Source organism: Apteryx rowi, unplaced genomic scaffold (assembly GCF_003343035.1).
Source record: "Apteryx rowi isolate R43461 unplaced genomic scaffold, aptRow1 scaffold_657, whole genome shotgun sequence".
Classification (NCBI taxonomy): domain Eukaryota; kingdom Metazoa; phylum Chordata; class Aves; order Apterygiformes; family Apterygidae; genus Apteryx; species Apteryx rowi.
This window is the reverse complement of record NW_020450935.1, coordinates 22500-34464: the sequence shown is the minus strand read 5'-3', so window position 1 is coordinate 34464 and position 11965 is coordinate 22500. Positions and strand designations below refer to the sequence as shown.

The window sequence follows — 11965 nt, the reverse complement described above, 5'->3', positions numbered from 1 at the left end:
GGCCCCCGCGGCCGCCCCGCTGCTGCACCCCCTGGCTCCCGCTGCAGCCGGAGACGCGGGCGGCTGGCACCTCCGCGCGGCAGCTCGGCGAGGACGGGTCTCCGGCACGCACGGACGTTTAAAAGCAACGCGGGCGCCCCGGCCGAGGGCAGGGCAGAGACGGTGGCGCGGCTCCAGCTCCTGCCCGGCGGCTCCGGCTCCCGCCCTGCAGCCCCATCCCGGGGCACGGCAGGTCCCTGCTGCCGTCACCGAGCCTGGCACGGCTCCCAGGTGCTGGGGTGAAATATCAGCTGTCCCTGCGTGAGCCGGCAAGGACGGCGTCACCTGCCGCGTCCAATGCAACAGCCGCGCCGGGAACAACACCAGTGCAAGCTGCTCCCCAGCACCTGCTGGGGCGAGCRGCTCATCCAGGAGCATCTATCCCCATTTCTACTCCGTAGGGGAATGAGGCAGCGGGAGCCGCTTGGCTGCGGGCACCGGGGGGGTCGCTTGCACCCCGCTGCAGCTGAGAACGCAGCACTCATCGCACCGGGCAGCCCCGCGCGGCGGGAAGGGCGAGCCGGTCGGGGGCGACGGGGATGCCGGAGCCGACGGCACCGGGACGGGGGCTACTCACCGCCGCGAAGTCGCCGGGGCCGCAGCGCTCGCCCCGGTAGCTGCAGCTGAGCAGCATGTCCTCCAGCCGGTGGCACGTGCGGTTAAAGAAACCGTACAGATTGAGGGGCTCGTCCTCGTCACCGGGACCGGGCCAGGCCGGGGCGAAGCCCGGCTCCGCGCCCGGCTCGTAGGCGACCAGGGGCGCCAGGTAGAGCAGGTCGTGGGGGCTGAGCTGCGAGAGGCGCGCGCGGTTGACGTTGCAGAAGGTGACGGCGGGGAAGGTCATGGCGGGGCTCTCCTCCTCCCGCAGCAGTGTGACGTGGTGGTACTCCAGGTAGTAGGCGACGCGGTCGGCCACCTGGTAGAGGAAGACGGAGAAGGAGAGGAGGAAGGCCAGCGCCCAGAGTGCCTGCCGGGCGCCCAGGCTGCCCTCCACGAAGATGTGGCTCAGCCCGTGCAGGGTGCAGCTGCCGGCGAAGGCCACCAGGTCGGTGGCCGCGTCCGCCTCCTCCTCCTCCTCCTCCTCCTCTTCTTCTTCGTCCTCCTCCTGCCCGTACAGGAACTCATCTGCTCCGTCCTCGCCGCTGCCGGCGGCCGCCGCGGCTGCCTGCCCGTCCTCGTGGGAGAAGGAGATGGTGCAGAATATCTGGAGAGGCATCGTCCGGCCCGGAGGGTCGCTGCCGGCGGCGCTGGGCGAGGGGAAGCGGGGAAAGTTCGGAGGGGGGGGAAACGGAGAAGGGACGGGAGTGGGAGAGGCCGGCGGCGCCTCAGGGAGAAGGGTGGAGCGGAGCGGAGGGATGCTCGGAGGGGAAGGCGAGCAGAGGGTATTTCAGGAGCCGGGTGAGAGGAGGAGCGAGGGGCGGTTCTGCGGGCTGCCCCGGTCCCCGGGGACGGAGCGGAGACGGCGGCGGCTCCGGCAGTGCCGCTCGGGTTGCCGGCGAGGCGGGAGCTCCCGGGGGGCTGCCCGCTCTGGCGAGCGCCAGTCACGTCCGCGGGGAGCGAGGCCCCGGCAGCCCTACCGGCTGCTCCGGCCGGGTCCTCCCCGCCGGGGGCCAGGCTGTTTCCAGGGCCACCATATGCCAGGCTCTTCTCCGGGGTGGCCGGAGCCAGAAAGAGCTGCCCAAAATGCCGGCAGCACCATCTCCCCGCGGCGCCCCGGTGCCACTTGCGCGATCAATGCTCCGGTTTCCCCGGGCTCCATCGAYGCCCCCAGCGGCGCCCGAGGTCCCTCCTCGAAGCCCGGCTGATTTTTGCACGATTTGGTCGATGCCGTGATTTAGGTGATGAATCCCACGGAGCGAATCCCTGGAGGTGCATCCCGAGCCGGATGATCCCTCCTTGTGCTGTGGACCCCGGGTCAGTGCACGGGATGCGATGCCGGGGCCCCGGGGATCCGGGCTGTGCCGGGCGCAGGAGAAGCGTCTCTCGCCCTTGGCCACGGCCCCTGCTTGTGGTTTGCCTCCTTCCTGCACTCAGCGCTCCGTAAAAGCATCCGACGTGACCGCAGAGCGATCGGCAGCGCCAGCCCCGTGCCGCAGCCCCTCGGGGGGGGAGCGAGAGCCTCTAAACGAGGCGGCTCCGAGGCGCAGGGGTGGCGCCGGGGGGGTTCGGCTCGCGGGGTCCCCCCGTGCCTGAGCGCAGCCCCCGGTGCCACCAGAGCGGGCGAAGAAATGCAGCCAGGGAGATTTGGCAAATCGGAGCTGATTCCGATGCAAAGTTGTCTGCTCCTGCCGGGCAAAAGCGATGCAGACGGGCGCCGTGCTGGCGGGATGCACCGCACCACGGCTCCCGCGAGGGTCCGTCCCGGGGCTCCCCGGCTCCAGCATTCCCGGTCCAGGCCCTTGTGCAAGAGGGAGGCTGGCGGTGGCAGGTGCCAGCGGGGCGGGTGACCTTGGGGACGAGCGCCAGCGCCCCGGGATGAAATTTCATAAAGCCGCGAGCAAGGTCGGGCGTCGCGGGAGCAGCCGGGAGAGGCCGAAGCTGAGCTGGCACCTGCCTGCTCCCGGGCCGGCTGTGCCCGGCGGGGGATTCACCCGCATCCCTGCCGCATCCCGGCCCCTCGCCTCCGACAGAGACGGGCTGCAGCCGCGGGCAGGGAGAGCTGGAAAGGGGTCGGGGCTTCCCCTGGGAGAGGGCTTGGGGCACTCGGCCATGCGGGATGGGGCTGGGAGCAGAGGGGAGCTGGCGGGGCGACCCGGCGCCGACGCGGAAGGATGCTTTTGGCGCAGGTACGAGCTGGCTGAGATTGAGGTCGGGGTGGGATTTCGGGGGGGGGTGCCAGGCCCTGGGGCAGCGCGTTGCTGCAGGAGCCACCCCCGAGGCCTGCGGGAGGCAGAGAAAAAGAGGAGGAAAAGGCCTGAAGGGGTTTTGCTTGCGGTGCCGAAACGCAAGCRGCGCAGCCCGGGGGGCCCCGAGCCGAGGCCAGGGGCTGCGCGTCCCCGGCAGCTCCCGGCCCGGCCGAGGCAGAGCCCGTGCTGCTCTGCGTCCTTCCCCGCCGCTTCCCAGCAGCTCTGGCCGTGGGGAATCTCCGATGCCGTAAGGAAAACGCTCCATCGCGGGCAGGAGCCCTTAATCCCGCCGGCCGCTCGGCTTCAACAACCGCCGGAGAATTACGGCTCCCGCGGGGCGGCGGCGACCCACGAGCCCTCATCCCTCTCCGGTTCCCATTCCCGCCGCCCGCCGGGGAGCCAGGCGCCCTGGGACCACCACGGGGTCCGTCCCCGCCGCGGGGTCCGGGAGAAACCGGAGCCGGGATGGGGTCGGGATGCGGGAGCCTCGGCGATGCCGGCGGAGCCCTTGGGCTCGTTCCAGCTCCTCGCTCCCTCCCTCCCTCCCTCCCGCGTTAGAAGCTATTTTTACCCTCCTCCAGGTAAAGCCTTTTGCGGGGGAGGCGGGTGCTATAATTAACCGTGACATCAGCCCCCGCGGCGGCGCGCCGGGGCCCTGCCGCAACGCAACGCAACGCAACGCGCCCGACTGCGGCGCCCGGGCCCCGACGGGGGCTGCCAAGGGCGCCGGAGCCGGCGTCCCGGGTCCCTCCGGGCCGGCTCGCTCCGCTGCGGCTCTGCCTGCCAGAGGGTCCCCGGAGCAGGGCGGCGGGAGGGGGATTTGACCGCGGCGGCGGCGCCTTTCGCAGCCTGTCACGCTTTAATGGCAGAGGAGATCAAAGCCGGGATGGAGTTATGCACAGGGATAAACCAATCCCCGAGGAGGCGAGCGGAAAGCAGCGTTGCAAGCTCCGTTATCCCGGCGAGCTGCGAGCCCGGGAGCGTTGTGCCGCGACCGGCCGCGGCGGGAGCCGGGAGGTGCCATCCGGCTTCGCAGCCCCCTCGCGCGAGCGTCGGCATCGCCGCGTCCCACCCGGCCCCTCGGCGGCCGTTTCGGGACAGTTCCAACTCTGCGGCGCTCCCGGGCATCGCTGGCCGGGATCACTGCCGGCGCTAATCCTGGCGGCCCTTATCGGCTCCGGCCACCTTGCCGGCGCTCGCTCCGCCAGCCGCGCCGCGCACGGCTGCTGTTATCCGGCCCTTCATCCCCCAGATTAGGCGCTTCGCAGTGGATTAGCATGTCGCATCCGAATGCGGAAAAACTGATGATTAAAGAGGAGTCTCTCCCTCCACGTTATCCGCCGCCTCCTCGTCGCGCTGGTGCCRCGGGAGCCCCCGGCCGGTTCCCGGCTGCCGCTGGGGATGGGAAGCCAAGGAGCCGCTTCAGGGGCCGCGGTCCCGCCGTCTGCCATGCCGGACTTTAACAGAAAGCCCGTTACGGCGAGGAAGGTGCCAAGCGGACGTCGTCAGGGCCCCGGGGCCTCGCGGCTCCCGGTGCTCAGCGGTGGCTCCTATCTCTGAGCCTTATCTCCCTCTCCAAGCGCTTCCCTTTAAATCCCATTAATCTTCCAAAGCCTCCCGGCCCCACGTGGCCGAGCGCTTCCCAGCCGGCGCTGCCTGTGTGCTGGGGCCGTGCTGCGCCAGCACGGGGGCTTCCTGTGGACGGGATCCCGGCATCGCCGGGATGCTGCCTTCCTCCACCCTCCTCCTCCTCCTCCTCCAGCCGCTCCGGCGTCTCGACGGCAGGGTTATCCTGCGTGCCGGGGCTGCTGCGTCCCATGCGTTATCCTCCTTGCCGGGAACCTATTCCCGCTCCGGGAACTGCGATGGGTTGTAACGTGGTTCGCCTGGCCACGGCATCTCTTCATCCCCATCCACCCCGCCGGGATTATTCCCCGTGCCGACACTCATCCACTCGCCGCCTCCTGTTTTCCGCCCGTGGCGAATTGCCCGCGAGCGGGTTGCAATTTTTTCCGACATCCTTCACAATCACTTGGACGGTTCACGCAAACAAATTCGAGCCGACGGTTTTATTGGCGGGGGGAAAAAAAACAACACAAAACCATATTCCTGTCTGGTTTTCCCGCCGCATTCACCCGCTCCGGCTCCGCGCGCCTCGCCGTTTCCTAATCGCATCTCGTCCGAGCAAATTTGGGCATGGACACGGCGCTGGGGTGCGGGAACCCCGACCAGCGGGTCCCAGGGAACCGGAGAGCATCCCGAGACGGGGATTTGCAAAAGGAGGAGGAAGACCAGGAGTGACAAAGCCGCTCGGCAAATCCCAAATAAGCCCGGAGCGAGCGCAGGGAGCGCTCGGCCCCCTCCGCGCCCGCCTCCCCCTTCTGCAGCATCGATCCTCGCGGCGAGAGCCCCGAAGCCGCCGCGCAGCAGCGCCGGGCCGGAGCAGCTCTTGCAAAGCAAATATGTTTGTGCAAAAAAAAAAAATACGGCTGTAATATCCGAGTGTCGGGGCCCTATAAATAACCGAAGGCCGAGACGGCGAGCAGCGCCGCGAGCCACGGCTGCTCTGGGAATCGCGGCGGAGCGGCCGTTCAGAGCGTCCCGCTCCGGCCAAGCTCCCGCAGGCGACGAAGGAGGCGCCTGTGCGAAGGCGGATAGACGAAAAGCGATGCCGGAGGCCGAGCTTCCCGAGCGCCCCGGGAGACCTGGCCCCGGCTGCTCCCGGTCCGACAGCAGGGGGGGAGAGAGGAAAAAGCGGCAAAAACGGGGTTTCCTGGGCGGCTTCCTCGCGGCGCTGGGCCGGGGGGCGCCGGGCTCCCGCCTGGGCCGAGCGGTGTTTCGGGGCAGCATTCGCAGCCGGCCCCATCCCACGCGCCCCGCGGTGCCGGAAAGGAACCCCGCCTGCGCCGGCGGCGGATGCGACCCTTAAACCTTATTAATAATAATTAATAATAGATTTGTTAATGACGCTTTGCGTGCAAAGGCGCCGCGAGAGGAGCAGGAGGAGGAGGAGGGACCCCGAGGTGCGTCGGGTCGGCTCGGAGCTTCGGCACAGCCGGACACCCCGGGCCGGGACGTGCGCTGAGCGTGCTCAGGCCTCAGCCCTTGCCCCCACGTCCGTCTGTCCCTTCCTAATCACTTTGCCAGGGCGCCCAAGCTGAGGCAGCGATTGCCCTGATGGGTTTCCACGTGCGGGGAGGCACAACACCCTCATGCACCGAATGCACCAGGTCTCTGCTCCTCGTCCCGCCTGGCTCCGGCTCTGGCTCCGGTGCTGCCGGCACATCACGCTGCACGGCCAAACGTCCGATTTAATGACAACTCAGTGCAGGTTCCCGCCGGTCCCGGCTGCTCCCGCCCCGGCAGCGGCCGGGGAGAGATGCCGCTCGGCGGATCCAGGCGCGGAGCTGCCAACGGAGGTGCGACGCCTCCCGGGAGCGACCGAGAGACACGGTAGCAGTTGCAAGCGCTTATAAGTTATTTAGGAGCCCGCGCGCCGCTTGAGGAAGTGATTTACACGCGTCGCTTAAATGATTCAGGGAGTTTGTAAAAGGCGCCGCTCGGCCGGGCAGCGCGGAGGCGCGGGGGGAGCCCGTTCCCGCGCCGTCCCGGCCCCCGGGTGCTTCGCCGCGCCGAGGCAGCCGGACCCACGCGGTTCCTTGCGAACGGCCTGACGCTCCGGGAAACGCCTGGGTGGCGGCAATTGCTGCGCTCGGCGCCCAGGCTGCGCCGCGGGGTCCCGGGGGTCCCTCGCGCCCGAGGCAGGTCTGACCCGTGCGAGGGCAGGATTTTGGGGGGGCCCCCAGCACGCGCYGGCTGGAGCGAGGGCTGGCGCCCGGCCCGCGGGTGCCGCGGTGTCCGCTGGGGTGCAGCGAGGCTCGGCAGGGTGCGGGGGGGCTCGGGGGGGCTCAGCGGGGTGCAGGGGGGCTCAGGAAGGTTTTGCAGGGTGCAATGTAGTGCAGTGGGGTGTAGGGAGTGCAGTAAGGCCCAGTGGGGTCCAGTGGGGTTCAGCAGGGTGTAGCAGGGTGCAGTGGGGTGCAATGGGGTGCAGGGGAGTGCAAGGGAATGCATTAGGGTCCAGTGGGGTGCAGCAGGGTGCAGCAGGGTGCAGAGGGGTGCAGGAAGGTTTTGCAGGGTGCAGTAGGGAGAAGGGGAGTGCAAGGGAATGCATTAGGGTCCAGTGGGGTGCAGCAAGCTGTAGCAGGGCGTAGGGGGGTTTCACAGGGTGCAGGGGGGGGCAGGGGAGCACAGGCAAGTGCGTTAGGGTCCAGTGGGGTTCAGCAGGGTGCAGGGGAGGTCAGAGAGGTTTTACAGGGTGCAGTGGGGTGCAGGGGGGCTCGGGGGGGGGGTTGCAGGGTGCAGAGGGGTGCAGGAGAGCACAGGCAAATGCATTAAGGTCCAGTGGGGTTCAGCAGGGTGCAGTGGGGTGCAGTGGGGTGCAGGGAGCACAGGGGAGTGCATTAGGGGCTGGGGGGGTTCGGCAGGGTGTAGCAGGGTGCAGGGGAGGTCAGGAGGTTTCTCGGGGTGCAGTGGGGTGCAGGGGGTTCAGCCAGCCCTCGTCCCCTTCGCCTGCCCCCCGTGAGTGGGGCTAGCAGCAGGGCCTGATCCGGGCAGCACTATTTCCCTCGGCTTTGCCTGCGGACGGTGCCGGGCAGGCGAAGGGCTGCTCCCGGCCCCAGGATCGCGCTGGGCTCCAGCTCCTCCACACCCTGCGTTTTGCCGGGAGGCAGACGGGTTCGTGCCGGGGGGTTTCTGCTCAGTCGCAGGCATTTCCCCCGCGCAGCGCCGAACACGCCGGGGCAGGCGTGGAGCAGGCGTGAAACCCAGCGCCGGAGCCGCAGACGGTGCCTTGGCCCGGCAGCCAAATTGCCGGGGCCCCAGATCCCCGCGCGGGAATAAATAACAACCGTGCCGCTTTCGGATGGGATAGAGGCGGGGAGGGACGTGCCAGACCGAGACAGGGCGCCGCGTCCCGGGAAGGGGCTGCCGGCAGCCCCAGGTGCCCTCGATGCACGGGACGACCCCGGAGTTCGGGGCGATTTTGGCAGCCGCAGGTTCTTCCCGCGTCGCTGCCACGGGAAGGCCGCGCGGAGACACGGGACGGGGACAAGGGGATTCGGGTGCCCAGGCAGGAGGGGCGCGATGGGCAAGGGGAGCCACGGGGACCCTCGTCCCTGCATTTCTCCTCTTTCCCCGAGTTGCAAAAGCGAATTAGCTGGATTTGGAGGAGGAAGAGCCGAAAGGCAGGATTGCTGGCTCTCCGGAGCAGCTCCCCGGGGGAGCAGCGAGCAGGACTCCTGGGCCCCTTCCCCAGCGTGGGGGAAGGGAAGCGCAAGCCGGGCGCCGGCAGGGGCTCAGGTTCCCGCAGAGGAGCGATGGCTCCGGCTTATAAATAATGAAGCAGCAGGCGAGAAACATTGATCTCGGCTGCTAATGAGCACGTCGGGGAGCGCGGCCTCCGGAGCGGAGGGGCAGGCGGTTCCCGGGAATGGAGGCCACCGAGGGGCCCCTTCCCATGCCAGCGCCCACCCCGGAGCGTCCCGGGATCCCATGCACGGCCGGCAGCCGGTGCCTCCCAGGCCAGAGGATTTTGGCATCGATTCCCTTTGTGTTAGCGGAGCAGCAAAGCTCGATCCGGGCTGCGAACGGCGCCGAGGCGCTGCCACGCTGCGATTGCCGGTGCCGAGGATGAGCCGGCAGTCGGGTCGGGGCGGATGCAGGACCCACGGAGGGGGCGAGGATGGGGCAGGCGGAGCCGGAGGGGGATGAGCAACGCGAGAGACCCCCCCCAATTCCCTGTGCAGCGACGCAGGAGGAAGGGGAAGGTGGGAGAAGCCGAAATAATCCCCGGATGGTGCTTTGTCCCTGCCTGCCCTCCCCACGGCATCCCGCGCTGGAGCACAGGGATGCACCGAGCCCTTTGCGCTCGCTGCGTCTCCCCCCACTCCGAGCCCTCCCTGCCGCGAGGCCGGATACCGCGGGAGCCCAGCTCCTCCCGCGCCGGCCGGCATCAGCATGCAGCCGGCATCGGCCCGGGCGGCCGCGGCCCCCCTGGTGCTCCCGCCGGCCGCGGCACCGGGCTCCGGGAGCCGCAAAGCTGGGGACGGACATGGGGCAGCAATGGGCCCCGCGGTCCCGGCGGCCCGAGCTCCATCCCTGCCCCAGCGCTGGCAGCTTCCCCGGAGCCCCCCCAGCTCCGGGCGGCCGAAAAATCGCCCCCCGGCAGAGCCCGTCTCAAGCTCAGCGGGAGCAGAGGGGCGGCGCAGCCGGCGAAGCAGCCGGGAGATGCCGGCAGCCCTCCAAGCCTTTTCCCCCCCGGCACGCAGGGACGCCCAGCACTGAGCCGCTGGCCCTCAGGCGAATTCCCTGTGCGATCGCCTTTGAGATGGGGGAAACGGGAGGAAAAAAGCAAGGAGCTGGGAAAAATAAAGCACGAGGGAGGGAGGGAGGCGGCGGCTGGAGGAGCCGCGGGAAGCGTCGCCCCGGGAGCCCCCACGCGGGAAACCGGGAGACGTTTCCCAGGGCTCGGCCGGGGCCGGCGGCCTCTCCCTCCGGGGGCACCCAGCGCCACAAAGGCAGCACGGAGCCGGCTTTCCCTAATCGAATCCCTTAAATCATCCCGGCCGGCTCGCGAGGAATAATCCAGGCAGCAATAACAAACCAGCTGCTCATCTGTTTCGCCGCTGCCGGCAAGAGGGGAGGTCGGGAAGCGGGGAATAAGCACGCCGCGGATGTGCGGATGCGCGCGGGGACCCGGGACCCTCCGGACCGCGCTGGGCTGATGCCGCTCTCGCTCCGAATAGGCGTTTCCTGCAAATTCCCTCCCGTTCGGTGAATAAGCCGCGCGCCGGCTGCCGGCCGAGGCGCTGGGGCACTCACCACTTTGAAGTCCTCGGGGCTGCACTGCTCCCCATGGAAGAAGCAGGAGAGCAGCATCTCCCGGATGTCATGGCCGGCCCGGTCGTAAAACTCCATCATGTTGAAAGGTTTGGGCTTGAAGTTGCGGAAATTGGCCTTGTCCTGCAGGATCTCCAGCTGCCTCTCGTCGGCCGTCTGCGTGTCGGGGATCTCGTACCTTGCCGGAAGGAGCGGGCGCAGGCTCAGCCCCAGCTGCGTCCCCGCGGTGCCTCGGCAAAGCCCCCGGCAGATTCGGAGCGTCGAACGGCCCGAGCCGGGTGCAAAGCCGCCGGGATGCCCGGGACCAGGGCGGTCAGGGCAAATCCAAGCGAGACGGAGGGTTTGGGGAGGCGCAAGGGGCCGTTCACCCTCGGCGGTGCGCCGGGACATGGGCTGAGCATGCCAGGTCTCAGCTCTCGCTCCGGCTCCAGCCCAGCGCCGCTACTCGGCGCTTGCAAATCCCTCCCTGCTGCAGGGACAACTGGCTCCTCGTGCTGGGACACGGGCAAGGAAAAGCCCTCGGGAAAGGCTCCAGCAAGGAGCCCGCGCTGCTGCCGGCCCGTGCCGGGCAGCCTCCCTCCCTCCCTCCCTCCTGCCGGCAGCTGGGAAGCGCCCGGGCGCTGCTGCTGGGGGCGGCACTGGAGCCACCCGCCTTGGGGTGCCAGCAGGACCTGGTGGGACCCTGATGGTCCCAGCCTTCCCGTCGCCCATGCCAGCACCCTGCCCCGGGGGCTGGGAGGTGCCCGGAGAGGGGCATGGAGTGCCCAGGGCCAGGGGTGCTGCGTGGGGCTGGGGCGTTGCACGTGGCCAGAGATGTTGCATGGGGCCAGGAGCGTTGCGCAGGGCCAGGGATGTTGCATGGGTTGGGGACGTTGCACGGGCCAGGGACATTGCACATGTCCACGGATGTTGCATGGGGCCAGGAGCACTGTATGGGGCCAGAGATGTTGCACGGAGCTGGGGACATTGCACAAAGCCAGGGATGTTGCATGGGCCAGGGGCATCACGTATGGCCGGGAATGATGCATGGGACTGGAGGTGTTGCATGGGGCTGGGGATGTTGCACATGGCCAGGGATGTTGCATGGGGCTAGGGGACATTGCACAGGGCTGGGGACACCACAAGGGGCTGGGGACATCGCCCGGGGCTGCGCACCCACCTGTTATTGAGCAGGGCGAGCAGCTCACCAGCGTGGTACAGGTCGTTCTTTGTCACGCGGCTGAAGCGGAACTCGTTGAGGTTGCAGAAGGTGACGGCGGGGAAGGTGAGCCGGGTGGCCGCCACCTCGTCCAGCTTGGTGACGTGGGGGTAGAGGAAGTAGTACTGGATGCGGTTGGTGCAGACGAGGGCCAGCAGCGCCAGCGAGCCCAGGAAGCAGAGCGCCCAGAYGCCGCGCTTCACCGAGAGCCGCTCGTAGGAGAAGATGTGCGCCAGGCCGTGCAGGGTGGAGCTGCTGGCGAAGGCCTGGATGCTCACGGGCTGCCCGCTGCCCACCTCCTCCTCGTCCACCTTGAGGTCCATCATGGTGGCGGCCGGCGCCCCGGGGCGGCCTCCCTGCGGGAAGGGAGCCCGTGGGCGCCGGCGCCTCCGCGTGCCGGATGCTCGAGGCAGCCGCGGCGCGGGAGAGGCGCCGTGCCTTGCCCTGCTCTTCCGCCCCAGCCATATACATATATATATTTTTATATACATACATATATACATACATATATATATATATATAATTATTTTTTTTTTTTAGGTGCAGCCTCTTGCATTTCCTCCCCTCCCGCCGGCGGGACCGCGGCACCCGGCTCCCCCATCCCGGCCGCTCCGACCCTCCGCCGGCGCCTGCTCCCCCCGCCCCAGCCGCCCCCTCCCCGAACGGCCCCGGCGCATCGATAAATGTATTAAAAGAAGAACGAGCCGAGGATGCAAACCTGGAGTCGGGGCCAGCGGCCGGCGCCGGCTCGCACGGCTCCGGGGAGGCGGCTGCCGGCGGCGAAGCGGGTGCCGGGGCCGGCGTCCCCCCTCTGGCCGGGATGGAGGGATGCACGGAGGGCTGCCCGGCAGCCGGAGCGAGACCGGAAAAGAAGGAAACGGCGTTGCAGGGGGGGGATGGAATAAAAATAGCCCGGCCGGTACCTTGGTGCAACGGCGGGAGCGGGGCTGCGCCACGGCCCTGGCTCAGCGGCGCACGGGGGGAC

The 11965-nt window shown here is 68.9% G+C and overlaps 1 protein-coding gene across 1 annotated transcript in view; it reads right to left on the bottom strand.

Moving 5' to 3' along the window:
* The window catches only part of ASIC1 (acid sensing ion channel subunit 1), a 14179-nt gene extending 2870 nt beyond the window's left edge, over window positions 1-11309 (bottom strand). The window contains exons 1-2 of the mRNA XM_026084956.1: window positions 10942-11309; window positions 9765-9960 (exon numbers count right to left, since the gene is read on the bottom strand). Coding sequence (XP_025940741.1) covers window positions 9765-9960; window positions 10942-11306 — 561 coding nt within the window. The 5' untranslated portion in view covers window positions 11307-11309. The remainder of the gene's footprint in view (window positions 1-9764; window positions 9961-10941) is intronic.
* Window positions 11310-11965: the final 656 nt, after the last annotated feature.